Genomic DNA, 23,951 nt, shown 5'->3' on the forward strand with positions numbered 1-23,951 from the left:
AAATCAAATAAAAAATTAGCCAAAAAGAACCCATCTAGGATTGGAACATGTCTGAAACATGAACCACAAAGGAAACCATGAACTAAAGATTAAAAGTACAATAAATGAAATAAAAAACTTATTTAGGGGGCTCAATAGATTTAAGTTAGCAGAAGGAATAATAAGCAAACTTGAAGAATGAAAAAAGTATACAATCTGAAAAACAAAGAAAAAAAGTAACAGAAAATTTTACAGAGCAATATGATGTCATTAAGCATATTAACATATAAGAAATGAGAGAGAGACAGCAGAAACAAGTATGATCTTTGCCAACTACATATCCAATAAGCAACTAATAACCAAAATATATAGAGACATTACAAAATTAAGTCCAAGTATCAATAACTCAGTAAATGGCCAAAGGAATTACACAGGTACTTCTAACAAGAAGTGCAAATGACGAATAAATATATAAAGAAATGTTCAATGTCTCTGGCCAGAAAGGAAATGAAAATAAACACAAGGAGATTCAGTCTCACACCAGTCAGAATGGTCATCAAGAATAGGAACACTACCCTGCATCTTGTATATGCATTTTTCTATTTGGAGAGGGGAAGGGAAATAACAAAATGCTTAAATAAGGATACAGGTTGACACATTGTAACAATGAATGTACAAGACACTATGTTGGAAACAAACTTTACAATTTCCCGGGAGGGGACGGGGATGGGAGGGGTTGTAAAGGTGGAGAGGGAAAGGATAGCAGGGGAAAACAGAGGAGGGGGTAACAATGCTCCATAGGAAATGTATTCATTACCTTATTCATGTAACTGTAACCTCTCTCTACAGTATTTTACAATAAAAAATATATATATGTATAAAAAAGAATAGGAACACCAATAAACTCTGACAAGAATATGGAGAATGAGAGAAGGAATCATTATACACTATTGATGGTAAATCAGTACAAACAAAATCAAAGTCAATATGGAGGCTTCTCATAAAACTAAAAATAGAACTACCATAGGATGTAGTGATACTACTGTTGAGCATTTATTCGAAAGAATGTAGGTCAGATCTAATAAAGATACCTGCACACCCACGTTCATTCACAATAGCAATTTTACAGAAACAGACCAGATGCCCTACAACAGACCAGTGAAAGAATGAAATTATGTAATTTGCTGGGAAATGCATGGACTTGGAAAAAATAACATTGAATGAAATAAGTCAGATTCAGAAAGACAAAGGGAGTATGTTTTCTCTCATATGTGGATGTTAAGCCTAATAATAATAACAGGAAAATACATAGAGGGCTATATGCTTACCTACCCAATTAAACTGACTAAAGAATGATATGTACAGGAGTGAAATTCCATGGTGTAACCTCTTTGTACAATTAACAGACTGCTTAACCAAATGAATATAGGAAGCTGAAGGGAAGCAAAGAATAGTAGGCAAATAGGCTTAATATTCAATGTATATACACATGAAAATGGAACTGGGAGATGAGGGGATGGGTGTGAGGTATCTAACAACTGATGAATGGATAAAGAAAATATGGTACATATATACAATAAGAGGATTATCCAGCCACCAAAAGAATAAAATTATATCATTTGCAGGATAATGGATAGAATTTGAGATCATGTTAAGCTTCAGAAGGAGAAAAATTGCATGTCATATGTAGAGCCTAGATAGATGCATACATATATACAGAGAATATGATTGTAAATATGAGAATTTGGGTAAATGGAGGATGGGGAAGAGGGAAAGAGAATGATGGAAGATGAATACGATTGAAATCCATTGCATCTTTGTATGAAGATACCACAAGGAAACTCACTAGAAGCTGTTGAATAATAGAAGGGTAAAGGGAATGAGAAAAGACAGAAATAGAGAGTTAATCAGATGAAAATATACATGAGCTGGGGGCCGGTGGCTCACACCTGTAATCCTAGCTACTCAAGAGGCTGAGATCTGAGGATCACAGTTCAAAGCCAGCCCAGGTAGAAAAGTCCCCATGAAATTCTCCTCTCCAATAAACTACTCAAAAAAGCCAGAAGCAGCTCTTTAGCTCAAGAGGTGAAGCACTAGCCTTGAGCATAGAGACTCATGGACAGCACCCAGGCCCTGAGTTCAAGCCCCAGGATTGGCAAAAAAAAAAAAAAAAAAAAAAAAAACAGAAAACACACACGCACGCGCGCGCGCGCACACACACACACACACACACACACACACACACACACACACACACACACACACACACACACGTCAGCTCTCAGTGGCTCATGTCTAATCCTAGCTACTATGGAGTCTGAGGTCTAAGGACCACAGTTAAAAGCCAGATGGGGCAGAAAAGTCCATGAGACACTTACCTCCAATGAACAACCAAAAGCCAGGAGTGGGACTGTGGATCAAGTGGTAGAGCACTAGCTTTGAGCAAAAAAGCTCAGAAACAACATTCAGGCCCCAAGTTCAAGCCCCAGAATGGCTATGTATTTGTGTGTGCATAAGTGTATATATACACAAATATATGTATGCATATATGTATATAAATGTATATATAACATGTATATACAGACTAGTATAGTGAAACTCCTTTGTACAATTAATATGCATTAAAGAAAATTCATGATTTCAGGTAAAACAAGCTCTATGTGGGGTAGGTACCAATGGGATACAGGAGGAATAACAGAGAAGGGTGAATATGTAGGAGGGTTGAAGTTCTATATATACATGTATGAACCTGGAACAATGAGAACTGTGGAAATAGTTTTAGGAATGGAAAAGGAGTGATAAGGGAGGCAGGAGCGAGGTTGTGGGGATACATTGTAAAGCATGTATGGAAACATAATCATCCTCAACCCTACAACTAATACATGCTAGCAAAAATGTTCAAAAATGGGTGTGTGCATGTCTCTGTAATTTAACCCCCATAATATTCTTCATTTTTTCTTTTATTTGCTGGTTCTGGGGCTTTAACTCATGGCCTGGGCATTGTCCCTGAGCTTTCTTGCTCTAGACTAGCACTCTACCACTTGAACCACAGCTCCAGCTATGGCTGTTTGTTTGTCTTGAGTAGTTAATTGGTTATAAGAGTTTCACAGACTTTCCTGCATGGGCTGGATTCAAGCCTTGATCCTCAGATCTCTTGAGTAGCTAGGATCATAGGCATAAGTCACCAATGCCTGGCTGCTATTTTTTCCTTTACCAGGAAACTATTTTTTAAGTCAAATGGGTCAAAAACCTGAAATTAATAGTAAATGCCAGTAAGAAGAGAATGAGTAAAGCAGCTATGAAATAAGTACATGGTAGAATACAATATCAACTGAATGAGACAGGATTTTAACTGGCAGCATGCATCAATCACAAGATGGTAACAATAAATGAAAATAGAAAGTGGCAGGTAATATTGCACTGGAACATCATTTACATACAACATCATTCACGTATGTTCAAACTCAATTATGTATATGTGCATTTGGGCACTCCCCAGAACCACATAAAACTTCCAATGATTATAAGGCAAAAACATCTGAGTGGTGGCTGTTTCACTAAACTTATAATAAACATAAAGCATTTAGTAAACCTCAAAAAGGAAGAAAAGAAGAGAATATTAAATACTAAATTGCAGATATTGGTTATCTATGAAAAAAGGTAACTGTGTGATCTTTTAAGCTATTAGTAATGCTCAATATTTTAAGCAGAATTCTCATGCAGTCGTTATGTTATTTCTTCTAACTTAGATGTTATTTAAGGCCCATTACATGAACCAAGTTTCATTGTAAATTATTAGTAATAAAGTAACTATAAATAAATGAACATGGAAAGGGGCTGGTATATGGCTCACTGAAAAGCACTTGTGTAGCATGTGCAATGTCCTTGATATGGAGAGTCTTGGGGGACTGCTTGGGGAACAGAGGTTTCAGGACAGAAGGGATTTAAATAAGATCAGGCTAGAATGAGACAGAAGATCAGGGAGGAAAAATATCACAGAAAGAATAAGAAATGAAGCCAGGTGCTGGTGGCTCATGTCTGTAATCCTAGCTATTCAGGAGGCTGAAATATGAAGATCACAGTTGGAAGCCAGCCAGGGCAGAAGTCTCGTTGAGACTCTTATCTCCAATTAACCATGCAAAAATCAGAAGTTGTGCTGCTGCTCAAGTTTCAAGAGTGGTAGCCTTGAGCACAAAGAAGATCAGGGACAGTGCCCAGGCCCTGAGTTCAAGCCGCACAATCTACAAAAAAAAAAAAAAAAGCAAGCAAGCAAGCAAGGAAAGAAATAGCCTTTTCAGAAACTTAAAAGATGTAAGTAGTTGCTGTCTAAAAGTTACCCAGGGATAACAGCACATAGATGAAACTGTACAGTACATCATCTAATGGAGGCATCCTTGCTTAGGACTAGAGTTATGCTGCCAAAAACCATTGGATATTTTTGTTGTTGTTGGTGGTGGTGGTGGTGGTAGTAGTGGTGGTCTTTGTTTTGCTTTTGGATTGTTCTTTTCTAGGGGGCTAAGAGGGGTGAAGAAAGAAAGGGAGGAAGAGTATACAATTGCAATCGTATACACTACGTGGAAAATATTATGTAACTTGTGATCAGAGAGGGGGAAATTGGGGGAAAGCAAAGAAAGGGGTGACATTGTCTAAAAGAAGAAATGTACTCATTATCTGGCTTATAAAATGTTATCCCCTCTGTACCACACCTTAATAATAACAATAAAATTATATTTTAAAAAAAGAGAAAATAAGCACTAGATAATTTCCAAATGTTATTCAAGTCATTGGTGACAAAATTTCTTTCTCAAATGTCAAGCTTTTCTAAGAATTTCTGAGAGAAATGGAGGATATAATGGTCCACAGTCACATTCCATTAAAGTTTGACATTCTGGAAATTCCAAATGTGAGTATATATGCAACGCCCCACCACAATTAAGAACTAGTCTTTTTCCTCACCATGCTCACAGTGAAGCAGGACAGATAAATCCAGGAAAAATTACATCACAGCAGGAAGTCCACAAAGAATAGAAACCATGCAGAGTACAGAACTGGTAGAGAAATGTGGAACTGTTTTGGTTCAAATGAGGTTTGGCTTCAGAGGATACAATGTTCCAGGACAGCAGACTAAGTGTAAAGAATAAAAACTAGGGGCTGGGGAGGTGGCTCAGTGGTAGAGCGCTTGCCTTGCATGCTCGAGGCCCTGGGTTTGATTCCTCAGCACCACATAAGCAAAAAGAAAAAAGCCGGAAGTGGCACTGTGGCTCAAGTGGTAGAGTGCTAGCCTTGAGCTGAAGAGCTGAGGGACAGCGCCCAGACCCAGAGTTCAGGCCCCATGACCGGACCCCCCCCCCCAAAAAAAAAAAAGAATTAAAAATTAAAGGCAATTTAAGAAAAAAGCAGGTGCTGTGGATGTGCCTCAATGACAGAGCACTTAACTACCAAATAAGAAGCTTGAGTTTGACACCCAGGACTATTTTAAAAATGAAAAAGTAAGCCAGGCACTGGTGGCTGGCTCATTCTTGTAATCCCACTTATTTGAGAGGCTGATAACTGTGAGGGTCTCAGTTCAAAGTCAGCCTGGGTACACAAATCTGAGAGACTCTAATCACCCACTAACCATAAAAAAGCAGGAAGTAGAGGTGTGGCTGAAATGGTAAACCACCTGCTTTGAGCAGAAAAAGCCAAAGGAGAACATCCAGGCCCTTAATTCAAGCCCTAATATGGACACACACACACACACACACACACACACACACACACACACACTTAAAAAAAAAAGTAGAAGCAGATGCAGGGAAGCTCTTATCTGACCATCTGCCTAAACACAATATGAAGATTTATCAATCAAAGTTATTCCACAGCCAGGTGCCAGTGGCTCACATCTGTAATCCTAGCTACTCAAGAGGTTGAGATCTGAGAATCACTGTTCATTCAAAGCCATCCAGCTGAAAAGTCCCTGTGAGATGTGTCTCCAATTAACCAACAGAAAACCAGAAGTGGCGCAGTGGCTCAAAGTACTAGAGCACTAGCCTTGAGCAAAAGAGCGCAGGGACAGTACTCAGACCTAGAGTTCAAGCCCTACAACTGACAAAAAAAAAAGGTATCCCACCCCTTCCGACTACCAGCAAAAACAAAGATTAGAAAGATAACTCTGGACACCTGTCAGCCTGGATGGTGCTAGTGGAATCTACATTAACAAGCTTTACTAACTCCCCTTTATCTGCCGATTATTTACCTTCTCAAAAGCTGCCACCCCCTAGACACTTATTCTTTTGTCTCTGACTTGTCACAAAATGGTGGAAGATGCTAGAAAAGCTGGAACTAAAAGCCACCTCTTCGACAAGAGCTCATTCTCTTGCTATCTCTCCTGTGTATATGAAATCCACATGGTAAACTTCTGTTTCATTTTCTCATTAATCTTTATAGAGGTCAATTCCAACTCAGACTTTTGAGGGCTCAATAAAAATTCTGTTTTTGTTCTCTTACAATATATACATAGAAATTTGTTAATAAACAGGAAGTCATGTGGTAGACAGATATGCAGGCTCGATCAAACGAGTCTGACTTGAGATGACACATCGTGGTTTGTATGTTTGTGCGGGTGTATGGGTTTGAACTCAGGGTCTGATCATCTCACTCAGCTTTTTCACTCAAAGCTGGCAGTCTACATATACTTCAACTTCTGACTTTTTGCTGGCTAATTGGAGGTAAGAGTCTCACATACTTTCCTACCTGGGATGGCTTCAAAACAAATTCTCAGATCTCAGCCTCCTGTGTAGCTAGGATTACAGTCCTGAGTAGCTAGGATTACAGGTGTGAGCCATTGGTGCCAGAGGACACATTGTTTTGTGTGTTTTTTTGCTTTGTTTTGTTTTGTTTTTTAATTTATTCTGAAATGGCAATGTTTCCACTCTCTCCACTTGAGGAAAAGCATAGCCTGAACTAAAAGTGAGTAAATCCAGAAGATAAATGAAGTGGAAGCAAAGATGAGTCTTACTCTAACTACATAAAACAGCTTATAAGAAAGTTTGATGTCATCATTCAGACAGACAGAGCTGAGGGAAAGGCATTGCAATGCAAAGGACAAATAAATAATACTTTCTGAGAAAAGAAGTCATTTCTTCTTAGGTTATTCTGATCAATACAAATTAAATGAACAATCCTTTCTGATTAGGATTTCATCATCATTGAGCATTCTGGCTTCCCATGTAAAAACACTACAGATTTTTTGCTTATGTTCTGCATGAATGACATGTTAGTTCTGATAACTTAGTGATACGAGAGCTATTTGTAGCAATTTATAAAACTATATTTAGTGAAAGAGTGTGTGTTAGGAAATTTGTACTGTATTATCAAATACAGACTTGCATGGGATAACTCCTGTTTTAGGGGAAAAATATATTCTTGGGAGAAAGACACATCCAAAAATAATTTCAATGCAGTGTGATAGGAAATCATTGTAACACCAACAACAAGTGTGTTCAAGGGGCCTGGGGCTGTACAATGGTACAATGCTTGCCTAGCAACTCAAGGCCCAAATTCCATCCTGTACAGCACAAAAATAAATGGACTCAATATTTGTATTTATGACAGATGAGCCAAATCTTTACTGTTTTACTTGAATTCTGGTGTATAGAAATCGTTTTTGTCAAATTTATCTGTTATTTGTCAGTTCATGGTTACAGTAATCATTTATTTGTTCTCTTTATGGCACTCCTTAGTATTTTTGGTGCCAATCCTAAGGCTTGAACTGAGAGTATGGGATCTGTTGCCAAGCATTTCTGCTCAAGGCTAAAGCTCTACCACTTCACCTACAGCTCCATTTTGGCTTTTTTGGTACTTAGCCATATGAGTGTCACGGACTTTAGTGACAGGTTTGGCTTCAAACCACAATCCTCCTGAGTAGCTAGGATTACAGGCATGAGCCACCGGCATCCAGCTACATAAGATTTTCTAGCTATATCTTCTATGGAATGTAAAATTGTGAATGGCAGTACAAGCATCAATCCATCAACCCTGGTAGAATATGGGAGTCACAAGGCAGGATTGAGTCATTGGGATATTTATTTACTTAAAAGATACTGTTGGTTTCTAAGTTTTACTTTGCTTCTACTTGAAAACATATGTGGAACTTTGCTAAAGGTAACTGGAAATAAATTACTTGTATCATTACTGAAATATCTAGGAAATACAATATGCAACTATAGCTGGATTAGACTATGCTCAGTACCACTGTCATACATTTTGTGACTTTGGGGATAATTAAAGCATTTCTTCATTCTGCAAATATTTCTTATTATTTCTAGAGATCCAGGCAATAAGTAAAGAACCAGAGACAGAGGAATGCTAGAGCAAACCTTACCTACCTAGGAATTCTGAAAATGCGCTTTTCCAGATAACAGTTGTTTGATTTAGGGAAGAGTGATCATGTATTTATCACCTTCACTAGTTACGCATGTCTGGAATGGCCCAGAGTACACCAATGGTAAATCATTTCATGGAAGGGAATTAACAGTTACACTTTAAGTATGCCAAAATAGGCAATTAGGAGAAACATGAAGAACAAGAAACAAGAACAAGTAAAAGTGATAGAGGGTAAGCAGTAGACACAAACATCAGTTAGTGTCTATCACATAGTAGGTATGCAGTTAACATTGTGCAAATCAGGGAGTGAGACGGAAAAATTCTCAAAGAAGTCTAAGGAAAAGGAGAATAGTTTGTCAGTCAAGGCAAAACAATGAGCCCCAGAAAAAATGAGAATCAATGGCACTCAGAGAAAATAAGGTATACAGTACCTAACAGGAAAAGGAAGAGGTTTACATTATCTCAGTGAATATAGTCTCTTATATGCTATTAGTACTATGAAAGGCAGTGTTTCAAAAAACAGATTGAATTCTTTCTCAAGAGGAACTTTGTTTTCTCTTTTTCAACAGCCTATAGTGTCGTGTTTTGTTTTGTCTTGGGGGAGTGGTACTGGGGCTTGAACTCAGAAACTTGCACTCTTGCTTTTCTCAAGGCTGGTGCTATACTACTTGAACCACACCTCCACTTCTGACTTTTTGCTGGCTAATTGTAGATAAGAGTTTCATGGGCTTTCCTGCCTGGGCTGCCTTTGAACTCTGATCTTCAGATCTCATCACTTACATAGCTAGGATTACAGGCAGGAGCCAGTACAGCTCAGCCTGCCTATACATTTATATCCTGAGGCAAACAGTGGACATCACAGGATCCTAGACCTGGGATAGTTTAGGTTTATTCTAAAATTTATGACAGTACTCATGAACTATAACTTTTGCTAGACTCTAATCTCCATGTGGGCAGAGATTTTGACTGCTTTGCTCACTACTATGTGCAAAGTGACCTGACACCTAGGAAGTATTCAATAACATACAAGAGTTATTCAGGTATATTTCATCTACCTGAAGTAGCTTAAAACATGGGTGCTGCCAGGACACTGCTAGCTCACGCCTATAATCCTAGCTACTTAGGAGGCTGGGATCTGAGGATTGCACTTCGAGGCCAGAAGCCAGCATATACAGGAAAGTCTATGAGACTCTTATCTCCACTTAACCACAAAAAAGCTGGAAGCAGAGCTGTGGTTCCACTAGCCTTGAGAGAAAAAGCTATAGAACAGAGCAAGAACCTGAGTTTAAGCCCCAGTACCAACACAAAAAACAAACATAGGTTCTTAAGACTACCTTAAGACTACCAATAGAGACCAGAAGAGTACACTAGTTACTCCATGCTCTAAATCCACTTCAGATAATATATTTGCAAAGAAAATGGTTTGAGGCTAGAACATTTTTCATGTTATAGTTTAAAAATATTGGAGTTGGGAAGGTGGCTCAGTGGTAGAGTGCTTGCCTTCCATGCATGAAGCCCTGGGTTCGATTCCTCAGCACCACATAAGCAGAAAAACTCAGAAGTGGCACTGTGGCTCAAGTAGAGCGCTCACCTTGATCTGAAAAGCTGAGGGACAGTGCCCAGGCCCAGAGTTCAGGCCCCACAACCAACCAAAAAAACAAAAACAAAAACAAAAACTAAAAATATAAATTAGGCTAAGGGAAATCATACGAATGGAGTCAATGGATTAAATGGAGAGTAAGATTCTCTTGGGGACAGTATAAATGCTACTCTTACTGTTAAAGCTCTGAGACAACTTGAAAAATACTTCCATCTACTATAACAAATTACCACAAACATTCTGGTTTATAAACAACAGAAGGTATTGTTCATAGGTCTGGAAGCTGCATATCTGAGATTAGGATACAGGGTAGTTAGACTCTGGTAAGGAATCTTAGGATTCAGACTATAGAGTCCACATGGCGCAAAGAACAAGGTAGTTCTTTAGCTTCCTTCCTTCCTTCCTTCCTTCCTTCCTTCCTTCCTTCCTTCCTTCCTTCCTTCCTTCCTTCCTTCTTCCTTTCTTCCTTCTTCCTTCTTCCTTCCTTCCTTCCTACTTTCCTTCCTTCCTTCCTTATTTTTGTACTTATGGGGATTGAACTCAGGGCTTGGGCACTGTTCCTCAGCTTTTTCGCTCAAGGCTAATGTTCTACCACTTGGAGCCACAGCACACTTCTGGTTTTCTGGTGATTAACTGGAGATAAGAGTATCATGGACCTTCCTACTTGGACAGGCTTTAAACTGCAATCCTCAGATCTCAGCTTCCTGAGATTCCTAGAATTACAGATGTGAACCACCAGCATCCAGCAGTTCTCCAGCTTTTTTTTTGTCAGTCATGGAGCTTGAACTCTGGGCCTGGTTGCTGTCCATCAGCTCTTCAGCTCAAGGCTAGAACTCTACCACTTGAGCCACAGTGCCCACTTCTGGCTTTTTCTGTTTATCTGGTGCTGAGGAACTGAACCCAGGGCCTCATGCATGCGAGGCAAGCACTCTACCACTGAGCCACCTTCCCAGCCCAGTTCTCCAGCTTTTTATGATGATACTAACTCCATTCATGAAGGCTCAATCCACATAACTTCATGTCATGTCAATTACTTCTCAAAGACCCCACTTCTTATAATCATCACAGTGAACTTGAAGGAGCGTCAACTATTAAGTCTAAAGGATATAATAGCATAAATCTATAAATTCTAGCTACTTGAGAGGTAGAGATCAGGAGGTTGTGGTCAAGAACATCTTGGTCATAAAAGTTCAAGAGATTCCAGCTCATCCAATGTGGCTGGGCATAGTGGCAAGCACCAGCTATGGGGAAGCACAGTGGCTAGGTAAAGTAGTGCATACCTGTCATCACTGGCAACACAGGGAAACACAAGTTGTGGGACCAAAGCCTAGTCTAGCCTCAGCATAAAGCATCACACTACCTCAGAAATAACACAAAATGGACTGGAGGTGTGGCCTCAAGTGGTAATCAGCCTAACAACATCTATGCCCTGATTTCAGCCCCCAGAATAGCCCAAAACAAATGTTCATAATGCAGCTGTCTTGTGATTAAATATCTAAAGATGGATCCCAAAAGGGTCAAAGCAAAAACAACCTCAAGATTCATGTAATGGGACCAAAGGGAGTGTATCCCTCAACTCTGAATGGAATGTGTGTGGTGGGTAGAATTTTGGTCCCTGAAAGATGTCCAAATTGTAATTTCCAGAACTAGCATGTTAGGTCATATGCAAAAGGGTAACTAAAGATACAAATGGAATTGAGGTTACTAATCAGCTGACACTGAAATAGGAAGGTTACTCTGATTATCCTAGAAGGGGCAGTGTCATCATGCAGGTTCTTGTGAAAGAGGGATGAGCAGCATGAACATTCACCTTCCTTTTGACCAGCATATAATGTGAGGCCTAAGGAAAGCAGAGAAGAAATACGATGCACATGTAACTGAAAGTGAACCTTCTTTGATAAATCATGATAAGTCTGTGTGCACCAGGGGACAGAAAGTCCCTAGTGGTGAGAATAAAAAATAAAAAAGGTTTGGAGCCATGGACAAGAAAGACAACATTGAGGATCCCAGTGAAAGCACTGGAAGGAAAGAATTGGAAATAAAGTTTAAAAGGAAGGGGCCATAATTAGCCACCGTGAGCTGGCTGAGTAATATAATGTAAGTCCCACAAAAGTCAGAAGTGTTTAGTGGCCTACTCCTATAGTAATGCCTGATTCTAACCCTAGGTTGGTACTCAGATATTTGCTAAAAGAAGAAATCAGTGACAGCAACCACCAGATCTAGAATTTCTTAGACTTGAGAAAGGGATCCAGGGTTACTACCTTATTATATAAATAAGAATATAGCAGTGTTGTATGTCTGGCTGAGAATGACAGGGTCTTGCTATAGCCCAAGCCATTCTCAAACTTGTGATTCTCCTGCTTCTAGCTTCTAAGCTGGAATTAGAGTCATATACTATCACATCCAGCTCTGTCTTTTATTTTACCTATAAATATTTATATCTGGACCTTCCTAGACTCTATTTCCAATATTCCCATGAATGCTATTTGGAAGATGATGCTGAAGAGATGAGATATGACAATTGTGCTACTTTCTTCAGCTATTTGAATCCAATCATGCAATTTTAGGGAATCATTTCTGTCTTGTTTAAGCTCTTCTATAGAATCCTTGGCATGGCATTTCCTTTCAGCTTAGAATACATCAGGTAGAAGAATGTACTGATACTGAAAACAGAATTCTAAACAGTGGATCTCGGTTCAATGATTTTTCAGACTCAATAACCTGGGCCACACTGTCAGCTATTTTATATATGAAAAAGTATGCTTAATGGCCCAGGAATGAAGCAACTGGAAGATTTAAAATCCAATAATATAAGATTATTTCTTTGTTGCTTTGTATGTCCCTCCCCCACAGTATAACCCCTGCTTTCACTGTATTTGATGTCGGTATAATTTGTGGAGGGGGAGGGGAAAAACAAGTCGTTTAAATAGGGATACAGGTGGACCCATTGCAACAATGAAAAGTACAAGTCATTATGTCGAAAACAAACTTTACAACTTTGGTGGGGGATCGGGGTGGATTGGGTGGGGGAGCAGGGGGAGGATGGGAAGGGATGGGAAGGGGAAACAAAGGAAGAAGCTACGTTTGAGAAGAAATGTACTCATTTTCTTGCCCATGTAATTGTAACCCCTCTGTACAGCATTTTCACAATAAAAAAAAACAATAATATAATGTCATTAGTTAAAATAGATACTGGGGAACAAATGGGATGATCGGTAATGCAAAACTACCACAGTGCAGACAAAGAGGGGAAAGGTGGGTGAAGATAGTCATTATGTTCAATGTACATATGTGAAAATGGAACCAGGTAACTTGAGGGGAGGGGTGAGGTTGGGTGGGGCAGTAGAAGGATGGAAGGCATGATACTGATAGAGATGCATTGTACTTATAAATGGACACGTTAAACTGAAACCCTTTTGTACCACTACTTAAAGATTTTTTTTAAAAAACTGTTAAGGATGTATTTTTTAAAAACTACCAAATATGCATTACTAAGTCCCACAGCATCTGTAAAAGCTAGCCGACGTTCCAAATACATTGGCCATGAATCAGAAAAAGAGCAAAGTGAGAGTTTTATGCAAACTACTGCTTTCCAGATACTTTGCCACCACCTACGAAAGAAGAGCAGGCTCGCAGGGAGAAAAACACCATCCATTTTACATTGGCCATGACAAATAGGGGAAGCTAGGGAACATCACTGAGGAGCCAGCTTATGCAGAGATTCCAGTATTGATTCCCTGACCCTGTAAGGTTTGCTGTCTCTACCATGTCCATTTCTTACAGTGTACTTTAGTGAGGACATGTGTCACGCCCAAAATCAGGTTGAAAAGCACAGGTGATGTGGGCAACTGAATCCCTTACCTCAGGAGGTGACATCTAGAATTGAAGTTCTGAGAAGCTAAGAGCCATAGGTGCTAGTAAAACCCCATAGACTGACATCTCCCAGCCAGGGGCAGGGGGAGCAATTGGTACCAGACTTGCCCTTCCATTACAACAATTAGCAAACTGGACAATAGATAAGAAATAACTATTTGGGCTGGGAAGGTGGCTCAGTGGTAGAGCGCTTGCCTTGCATGCATGAGGCCCTGGGTTCGATTCCTCAGCACCACATAAGCAAAAAGAAAAAAGCCAGAAGTGGCGCTGTGGCTCAAGGGGTAGAGCACTAGCCTTGAGCTGAAGAGCTGAGGGACAGCACCCAGGCCCAGAGTTCAGGACCACCACTGGACCCCCCCCCCAAAAAAATAAATAACTATTTGAGGTACCTGAGCATGGACAGCAACTGGACTATGGCTCTGATGATAAGGAGACCAATAAAATCAGCCTTATCATTGCCACAACTGACTACCTAAAGGTGCTTTCTTGATGGGAATAGAGGGAGTAAGAAGCTAACCTAAACAGGAGAATCTTGTTCAAGCAAAGAAACAAAAGTCAAAGGTCCAGGAGACTGAATCAGCTAGAATTTCTAAGGAGAGCACCACAAAAGAAGGAACTATAGGAAGTGGCACTTAAGTGGGAGAGCACTATCCTTGAGCTGTAGAGCTGAGGGACAGAGCTCAGGCCCAGAGTTCAGGCCCCATGACCAACCAAAAATAAATAAATTAAAAACAGAAGGAACTATATAGAGAAAGACCCTCACACAAAAATTCCCAAGGATTCCCATGAGTTCTTGTTGAATGTAATGCCAGGAGTGAATAGCAAGCAAAGGGAGGAACTCCACAGGATAAGGGGAAAAAAAACACCAGGGACTTAGAACTGAACAAGTCCCAGAATTTACACAGAACTGAGAGATGGTCGTGCTCTGATCAGTAAGAATGGCAAGCTAAGAGTCAGGCCTCGCTAGCTGCTCTAAAGAAGTCAGCAAAGGCAACTTTATGCCTGGCCTAAGAAACCTAAAAAAGTTTGAATGGATCGTGCTGATCCACAGAGAGCTAAAAACAAAATTCAAAAAACTAAGGGATAGAGCCTAAGCCCAGAGTTCAAGCCACAGTACCAGAAGATACACACACAAAAGAATCCAGTAAAAGTACTGGACAAAGGAAAGCATGAGATTCTTCAAAGAATAGAGGCAGTGTTGCATCACAATGTTAACTAAGAGGACATTTTCCAAAATGAGAGAGTAGTCTGCTTAAGTAAGATTGGGACTAAAGAGTGTTCATTGTTACTTATCAACAGATACTTGCTATGTGTAACCATGGAAGTTGGAGAGCAGAGGTAGGGGTGGAAGCCAGGTCACAAAGTGAGGGATGGGTGATTAGGATGAGAGAACAGAAATAATAATCATTTCTTCAAGGCAAGAATGCCTCTCACACAGTAGGGGGAAAACATGTGTACACTTATTACCTTCAAATAGATGCTAATATTCGACAGAGCAGTAGTGGCAATGCCCATCCATTTCAACTACTTCAAAGGCAAAAGCAGGAAGATGGCAGGAATCCATATTGTTGAGACAAGCTAGGGCAACAGCATAACATCTCAACTCAAAATAAAAACGTTCTACAAGCTGAGCAGTAGTTAGCTCACATCTGTAATTTTAGCTAATCAGGAGGCTGATGTCTGAGGACTGAGAGTCGAAGTCATCCCAGGAAGGAAACTTCCCGAGACTCTTATCTCAAATTAACGGCCAAAATGCCAGAAATGGAGCTGTGGCTCAAACGGTAGAGTGATAGCCTTGAGCACCGAAGGGACAGTGTGCCCAAGTCCTGAGTTCAAGCCCCAAGATCAGCACACAAAAAAATGTTACAACCTTCCTTGGCACTGTTTTTTTCTTCCAGTCCTGTTTGGTTGCTAACACACAAACTATTCCCTATAAGAAGTGAAAAAAGTGAATTAGTTACCAAAAAATGCATTCAGCAGCTTCTGAACCTGAATATTGCTGCCCACTGTGCGATACAGCCCTTCCGTCTTGATCCCTAGAAAAAGAAAACCAGGTCAGGTGAGTGCTGTTCATGTAAACAGCAGCCCCATCTCCTCCAGGTTAGAAAACGAAGTGCTAATCTACTATCATAACTTCAGATGGGCAGGGGCCTCTCTACTCTCTTCAAGTTCTTCAGCTCTCCTATGACACCATCACAATCCTGAAAGATGTCTGCACAACAACCCATGCTTTCATTTGCACCATAGTGAAACACGTGCTTTTAAGTGCTTGGTCAGAGCCATGTTGGAAAGATGCTCATGGGTAAATGAAAAAGGAAGAAATCTTAACCCTCAAGTTGTTCCATAAAAGGAAAGAGGACCTGGGCACCGGTGGCTCATGCCTGTAATCCTAGCTACTCAGGAGGCTGAGATCTGAGAATCACAGTTCAAAGCCAGTCCAGGCAGGAAAGTCCATGAGACTCTTATCTCCAATAAACTACTCAAAAGAAAAAAGCTGAAGTATGCATTATCCTGCCCATGTAATTGTAGCCCCTCTGTACAGTATGTTCTCAAATAAAATTAAATTAAATTTAAAAAAAAAAAAAAAGAAAAAAGCTGAAAGTGGAGCTGTGACTCAAAAGTGGTAAAGTGCTAGCCTTGAGCAAAAGAACTTCAGGGACAGTGTCCAAGCCCTGAGTTCAAGCTCTAGGACTGGCATAAAAAATAAATTAAATAAATAAACAAACCAGGGAAGAGGGATAAAATAAGGCAGATGTGAAGCTAAAGTAAGACTGAAGCACCATGTCAAAATAAAAAGAGCCTTGGCTCATATACACTAACCACCAGCATTGGGAATATAGTCAGTGGAAATATCCCAAGAGTCATAACCCTGGAAACACACTGATCCCAGTGTGCCCAATGTCAATAGGTACTGCCGCAGAAACTGAACTCATGACTCTTTGGGATGGAACTATCATTAAACTTCTTGAAGAACACCAAGCACTATGGCAGAATATGTTTACAATATTACATCTCTTTTAAAACTCTGAAACCATAAATTATCCAGATATGCTAGGATATAACTGGAATTTTCTAGAACATTCTAGAAAATTGTGTCAGGGTTTTATAAACAGTTGTCATTCTTACAATAGCTCCTCAGGACACATGATATCATTGCCACTTCAGAGAAAGTGACTGGGGATGACAATAGAGTGGAAATAATGTCAAGGCTGTGCCTCTAACCTTACCTTTGGTCTCGATGACATTGATGCACTTCCTAACAAACTTGAACCCCACTTCATTCAGCTCCACTGTGTCAAGGAAAGGAAAGCAGAGTTAGATCTTATTGCAGCAGCATCCCTAACAAACATACAATAGCCACCCTGAAAATACAGTGAGAGATCAAAGGGTCTGGGTGTTCACTGACAGTCACCTTTAGCTTAAAAGGTCCTTCAACTCACAGCAGGTTTAGAATTTTAACTCCTACAAAACTAAATGTTTTATTTAATCCTTTCTGTTACCTCTGCACAAGCAACCTCAAATGGAAATGTTAGCTTGAAAGGGCACATCATTCCTATCATATCTACAAAGAAAAGGTGATAACATATATGCTCTATATCATCACTACCATCTCCGCTATAAGCTACAATCAAGTGATCTCAGTTTAATCAACAGATAGAATACTGAATTTCATTCCCACAGTGGCATCCATAAACAGATTTGTATGAATTGTACATAGCATTGATGCCAGCAGCTAGTAGGACTGGGCAGAAACTTGAATGACTCACTTTCTTCCTGTTTCGTTATGGGGCTGTGATAGATCTGTAAGAGAAAAGAAACAGAAACAAACATGGCTATTGTGAATCACTGCAGGTTAAGTACAGCAAATAGTATTAAGTCATTTTCCCTAGATAGGCAACCAAAATTATTATAGAGACTACAGGATTGGAATAAGAGGGGAAATGGGCAAAACAGAATCATCTTGGACCAGAACCCTGCAAAACAAAAATCCACAGTCCCTGAGAATTACATTTGATTACAGCAATTCACTGTACCTAAGGCTGTGACCAATTCATCTTAGACATTTACTAATATAAAGCTTGAAGCATTTTTTTGGTCAATCATGGGGCTTGAACTCTGGACCGGGGCACCGTCCCACAACTCTTCAGCTCAAGGCTAGTGCTCTACCACTTGAGCTACAGTGCCACTTCCAGCTTTTTCTGTTTATGTGGTGTTGAGGAACCAAACCCAGGGCCTCATGCATGCAAGGCATGCGCTCTACCACTGAGATTCCCAGCCCCAGCTGGGAGCATTTTTATGAGGGAGCAAGAATTTCTTTTAAGTGGTCTTCTTGTAGCCATATGAAATACTCATTAATGGTTAAAAAAAAATTCTAACACAATCTCCCTCCTCAAAGACTAGTTAATGGATGTTTCTCTTCAGTAAGTTGAAAATCCATGTGAAAGAGGTCCATGTGTCTCCCTAGATTTCTCTGAGTCAGTTGTCTTGAAGTAGGCACTGTGACAGCTACACAAGTGACCAGGATGGAGATTCTTGTCTCTTGATGTCTAGTCTTAATTCACTTTTTATCTCATTAGGAAATCCTGGGCCTACCCTTTCCATTAGCTCGATTTGAAATATTCTATCAAGAAGGTGATGAGAAAACCAGGCACCAATGGCTCACACCTGTAATCCTAGCTACTCAGGAGGCTGAGAACTGAGGATCAAGGTTTGAAGTCATGTTGGGCAGAAAAGTCCCCATGAGACTCTAATCTCCAAATTGACCATTCAAAAACCAGAAGTGGCACCATGGCTTAAAGTGGTAGAGCGCTAGCTAGCTCAAAAACAGCACCCAGGCCCTGAGTTCAAGCTCCACAAGCAACAACAACAATGACAACAAAAAGGAAGGCCAGGCACCCGTGGCTTACACCTCTAATCCTAGCTACTCAGGAAGCTGAAATCTGAGGATCAAAGTTCAAAGTCAGCCTGGGCAGGAAAGTCCAGGAGACTCTTATTAACCATCAGAAACCCGGAAGTGGCGCTACAGCTCAAATGGTAGAGCACTAGCTTTGAGCTGAATTGCTCAGGATAGTGCACAGGCTGAGAGTTCAAGCACCACAACTGACAAAAAAAAAAGGCAGCGATCAGGGTCTGAATAGATGACACTTCAATCCATTCGTTCATGTACTATGTAAGGTCAATGGGTTGGTGTGTTGAGTGAAATGGCAACAATGGAAGTGTTCAGCTGCAGGAAGTGAATATTCCATATGCCTTCTGTTACCTAAGGCTTGAACAGGTTCTCATATGTGCATAGATATTTCATTGGGATATATTTCTGTACTTGCTAGCTTCCCTTTTTATTCCTTGCAATATTAGGGATTGAACTCAGGGCCTACACTCACTACACAGTTGCTCTACCACTTGAGCCATGCCTCCAGTCCATTTGGGCATTGGTTATTTTCAGTGTGGAGATCTCATTTTATGCCTGGGCCAACCTGCAATGCTCCTATTTGTGCTTTCCCACATCAGTGTGGATTACAGATCCCACCACTACACCCAGAACTGTGCTTCCTCTGTAGATGGAAGAAAAGGCAAAACCTTTCCCCACCATTGGTTAATATGGAGTCTCCTAAAGTTTTCTGCTTGGGCTAGCCTCAAAACAAAATCCTCCAATCTATGCCTTCTGAACCCTAGGATTACAAGTTTGAGCTACCACACCCAGCTCTCCTTTGCAGCTGCTTATATAAACAAGAGCTTTATGGGGAGACAAGCAGAATCAGTTAGCATCATTCTCCACAAGGAGACACTGATATCCTTCAATATGAGAAGTACAAAATGTCATGTCAAAACCAGCTTTACAATGTCGGTGTGGGGGGGGGGAGGGGGGTATGACTGGGTGGGGGGGAGGGGGGAGCCTGGGAAGGGAGGTGAAGGGTAAACAAAGGAGGAGGCTGCAATGCTTGGTAAGAAATGTATGCATTATCCTGCCCATGTAATTGTAACCCCTCTGTACAGTATGTTCTCAAATAAAATAAAATTTAAAATTAAAAAAAAAAACTTTACAGGAGGGCAAATGCAGGAAACAGAATGGAGAGCAAAATGCCTTTCTGAGCTTCCTCATACCTTCTTACAAACCTCACAGACATGGTAAAGAGTCAAACATCAAGAATCTGGAAAGTGACCAGAGGAAAAACAGGTCTTGGTCCACTGGATGGCAGTCTTTGCTACCAGTTCTCTCTCTCCTGCTACCTGCCTGGTTGCTGCAAATATAATGTGAAGCTGCTCACTCTTCTGTTCTCCAGGGCACTGAGGAGCAAAAGAAAGAAAACCCTAGAATGCACTGCCTACTATTGACTTGAATAAAGCAAGGATCTAACACTGTGTTCGAATCCTGCTGAACTTCAGTGATTTAGCCCCTGTCCTCCAGGTCAGGAAGGAGTACCCAAAACAAATACAACATAGTAGCAGGTACAGAATGGTTTTCTTGTGATTTTTCTAAGCAACTATGTGAGGCAGGTGGAGTTGACTAGAAAGAAGAAATGAAAAAGCAGATATGACATGACTTGCTACAATCACAACTATTTAATGGCAGATTCAGGATCCATATCTAGTTTTGTTTGTTTCCAAGAAGAGAAAGCTAGATTATGTCATATGCTACTAGGAGATCTCAACTCAACAGGACACTGAAAATACAATGCTTTTCACTAATGTCTAACAGTTCTTTTTGGTCTCTCTGGGAAAAACACTTTTTTGTGTGTGCCAGTACAAGGGTTTGAACTTAGGACTTCATGCTCTCGTTGGGCTTTGTGGCTCATGGCTGGGGCTCTACCACTTGAGCCACAGCTCCGTTTAGGGCTTTTTTCACTAGTTAATTGGAAATAAAAACCTCTCAGCTATGTCTGTCTGGACTGTCTTCAAACCATGATCCTCATATTTCAGCCTCCTGAATAGCTAGGAGTACAGGCGTGAGCCACCAATGGGCAGCTAATCACTGAATCTTTTAAGGGATCATTGGTCCAGCTGGGCAACAGTGTTCTACATGAAGTATCCTCAGATACAGTATGCAACTCTATCACTACCCCCAGATAAACCCTGACAGAGACTAAAGCAGCAGGGAGCATAAGAACGGGAAGAAAAATCATTTCCAATGAAAACTTCATAAATGCTTATTCACATCCATAACAATTATTTTCTAGCTTTCTATCTGAGCACCTTCATTTTATAATCTGAAAGGGGAAAAAAAGGCAGGGGGAGGCCTTCATTTTGTTTGCTGTCATATGGACATAAATAGCTACATCATTCAACACTGGAACTGGAAACTTTGACTTCTCTGAAGGTGATCCCAGACAAGTTCCTCACCCTCTCAAGAACTCAGCTGGCTCATTTGCTAAATAATGAAGTGAAAGGATTCTACCATAATATTTGAATCTGAAGCATCTACAATCAGTCACTGTCGTTGAGCCACAGATACCACTAGAGGGCGCATTGCACAGGTTTATGCTGCTTGGGTCTCCCTGGTGTGGGAGGTAACTTACAGGTTCTTTCCCATCCATGGCTTCCATCCATAGTCTTCTGTTAGCTTCAGAAAGGGCCTGCAGAGTGATGGTTCCTGGCCTGAGAACAAAAAAAAAAAATGTTAAAAGCAGAAAACGTATGTGAGAAAGTAGATTCTTGTGATCTAGGATCCCTCTCTTCCTTGGGAGGTATCCCAATGAATGGACTTGGGGAACAGACTCAGAAAATTTTAAGCGTTTAAAATTGCCTTTAAGAAGCCAGGAGATAGTGGCCCATGCCTGTCATCCCAGCTACTCAGAGGGCTGAAATCTATGGATGGGGATTCAAAGCCAACCCAGGCAGGAAAAGTCCATGAGACTCTTATCTTCAATTAACAAACAAAAAGCCAGAAGCAGAACAAGCTATGGCCACCAGCACTGAGTGGAAAAAACAAAGGGACAATGCTCAGGCCCTAAGTTCAAGCCCCAGTACTGGCATGCATGTGCACGCATGTACGCGCACGCACGCGCGTGCGCGCGCGCGCACACACACACACACACACACACACACACACACACACACACAAATCTCCTTTAACTAGAACAATGATGGGCCATTGAGAGAAGAGTAACTCTGGGAAATCTGGGGGGAAGTAGTAGTAGTATCATGGTGGTCCCATGCCAGGTCCAGCAAAGAAACAGGAAGGCAGATGTCAAGATACCTCACCCCACAGGACACATGTAAAATGGCTTCTTTGTGTGGGAGCTGTCCTTTCTTTGGAAGATAGCCACATGGTCTGGACTCTCAGGGTGAGTGTGTACATTGTAGCCACATTTATCTGTCAGGGAAATGGCTTTTCTACCACCTAGGAGAGCCAAGAAGCTAGAAAAAAAATCTCAGCCTGCCTCAGCAAAGGGAGAATGTTCTAGCTGATGGACAACATAATGATGATGACTATTATTCAATAATGATACTGAATTCTAACTAGGTTCCAGGTCCTGTCCTAAGTAGAGTTACATGTATTAACACATTTAATCTATCTCACAAGCCTTGAAACAGTTGTAACAGTAATCATTTCTATCATATTGAAGTGGAAGCCGAAGCAGGGAGAGGTTATCCAAAGGTCACACAGCAGTAGAGGAAGTTAATTTCGGAAAGTCTGGCCCTCCACCCATATTTTTCTTCTTTCCTTCCTCCTTCTTTTCTTTCTTGGCAGTACCAAGGTTTGAACTTAGGGCTTTATGCTTGCTAGGCTGGTACTCTATCACTTGAACCACACCACTAGCCTTGCTTTTCACTTATTACTTTAGCGATCCAGACTTACTTTCCACCTGAACATGCCTGAGCTTTGATCTGCCTAGTCTTCCATCATAGCTAAGAGGACAGGCCCACACCACCTAATCCACTTCCCTCTGTGCAAATGGAATCTCACAAACTTTTTTCTTTTTTTTGAGGGGGGAGGAGGGTACGATCGTGGGGCCTGAAATCTGGGCCTGGGCACTGTCCCTCAGCTCTTCAGCTCAAGGCTAGCGCGCTACCACTTGAGCCATAGCACCACTTCTGGCTTTTTTTTCTGCTTATGTGGTGCTGAAGAATTGAACTCAGGGCCTCATGCATGCAAGGCAAGCGCTCTACCACTGAGCCACCCTCCCAGCCCCTCTCACAAACTTTTCTACCTAAGCAGTCTTCAAACCATGATCTTTCTGTGCTCAGCCTCCCAAATAGGTCGGATTATAAGAATTGCTCCAATGGTGCTCAGCTAGCAGCAACATTTTTAACTACTATACTATTAGGACTCATCTGCCTGGCATATGGCTGCTGCGTACTTGTAGGCCATCTGCTATGGTCTGAATTCTCACCTCAAATTTATGTACTAAAAGATAAGCATTAATAAGAAGGACTTCAGAAGTTGGGGACTTCAGGAAGTGACTAAGTCATGAGAGTTGGAGCCCCAGTGGATAGGATTAGAAACCATATAAAAAGACTTGAAAGAATGGGTTTGGTCTCTCTGGAAGAACCAGAAGGAAGGCACTATCTCTTGGAAGCAAAGGCCGTGAGTTCAAACATGGATTGCACACATGTGTGTGCACATGTGCATGCATGCATGCACACACACACACACACACACACACACACACACACACACACACACACACACACACACAAAATCTCCTCAAATAAAGCTGTTTGAGTTCAGAAAAGAAAAAAGGTGGCAATGGAGAGAAACAGTGCCTCCAAATCCAAAATCTGCAACTCTATATAAGCTGTGAGTTAATACACTTATCCAGCTACAGAAGTATCTGGAAATCTTTTTATTTCATTTTATTTTATTTTATTTGTGAACATACTGTACAGAGGAGTTACAATTACATGGGCAGAATAATGCGTACATTTCTTACCAAGCATTGCAGCCTCCTCCTTTGTTTACCCTTCACATCCCTTCCCAGCCTCCCCCCTCCCCCCCAATCCCAATCCTTCTCCTTCCCCCCTTCCCCCCCCCGCACCGACGTTGTAAAGCTCGTTTTGGACATGACAACTTGTACTTCTCATTGTTGCAACAGGTCCACCTGTATCCTTAAACAACTGGTTTTTCCCCATCTCCTCCATAAGTTATACTGACATCAAATACAGTGAAAGCAGGGGTTATACTGTGGGGGAGGGA

The 23,951-nt window shown here is 40.9% G+C and overlaps 1 protein-coding gene across 6 annotated transcripts in view; it reads right to left on the reverse strand.

Moving 5' to 3' along the window:
- Window positions 1-23,951, reverse strand: part of Ophn1 (oligophrenin 1) — a 323,759-nt gene that overhangs the window by 134,469 nt on the left and 165,339 nt on the right. For all 6 annotated transcript variants that reach the window (XM_070040238.1, XM_070040239.1, XM_070040237.1 and 3 more), the window contains 4 exons: window positions 21,331-21,409; window positions 17,584-17,617; window positions 17,044-17,106; window positions 15,778-15,852 (listed from right to left, as the gene is read on the reverse strand). In XM_070040238.1, coding sequence (XP_069896339.1) covers window positions 15,778-15,852; window positions 17,044-17,106; window positions 17,584-17,617; window positions 21,331-21,409 — 251 coding nt within the window. The remainder of the gene's footprint in view (window positions 1-15,777; window positions 15,853-17,043; window positions 17,107-17,583; window positions 17,618-21,330; window positions 21,410-23,951) is intronic.

This window comes from Dipodomys merriami, unplaced genomic scaffold (genome assembly GCF_024711535.1).
Source record: "Dipodomys merriami isolate MVZ:Mamm:240054 unplaced genomic scaffold, mDipMer1.0.p SCAF_3, whole genome shotgun sequence".
In the NCBI taxonomy this organism is placed as follows: Eukaryota; Metazoa; Chordata; class Mammalia; order Rodentia; family Heteromyidae; genus Dipodomys; species Dipodomys merriami.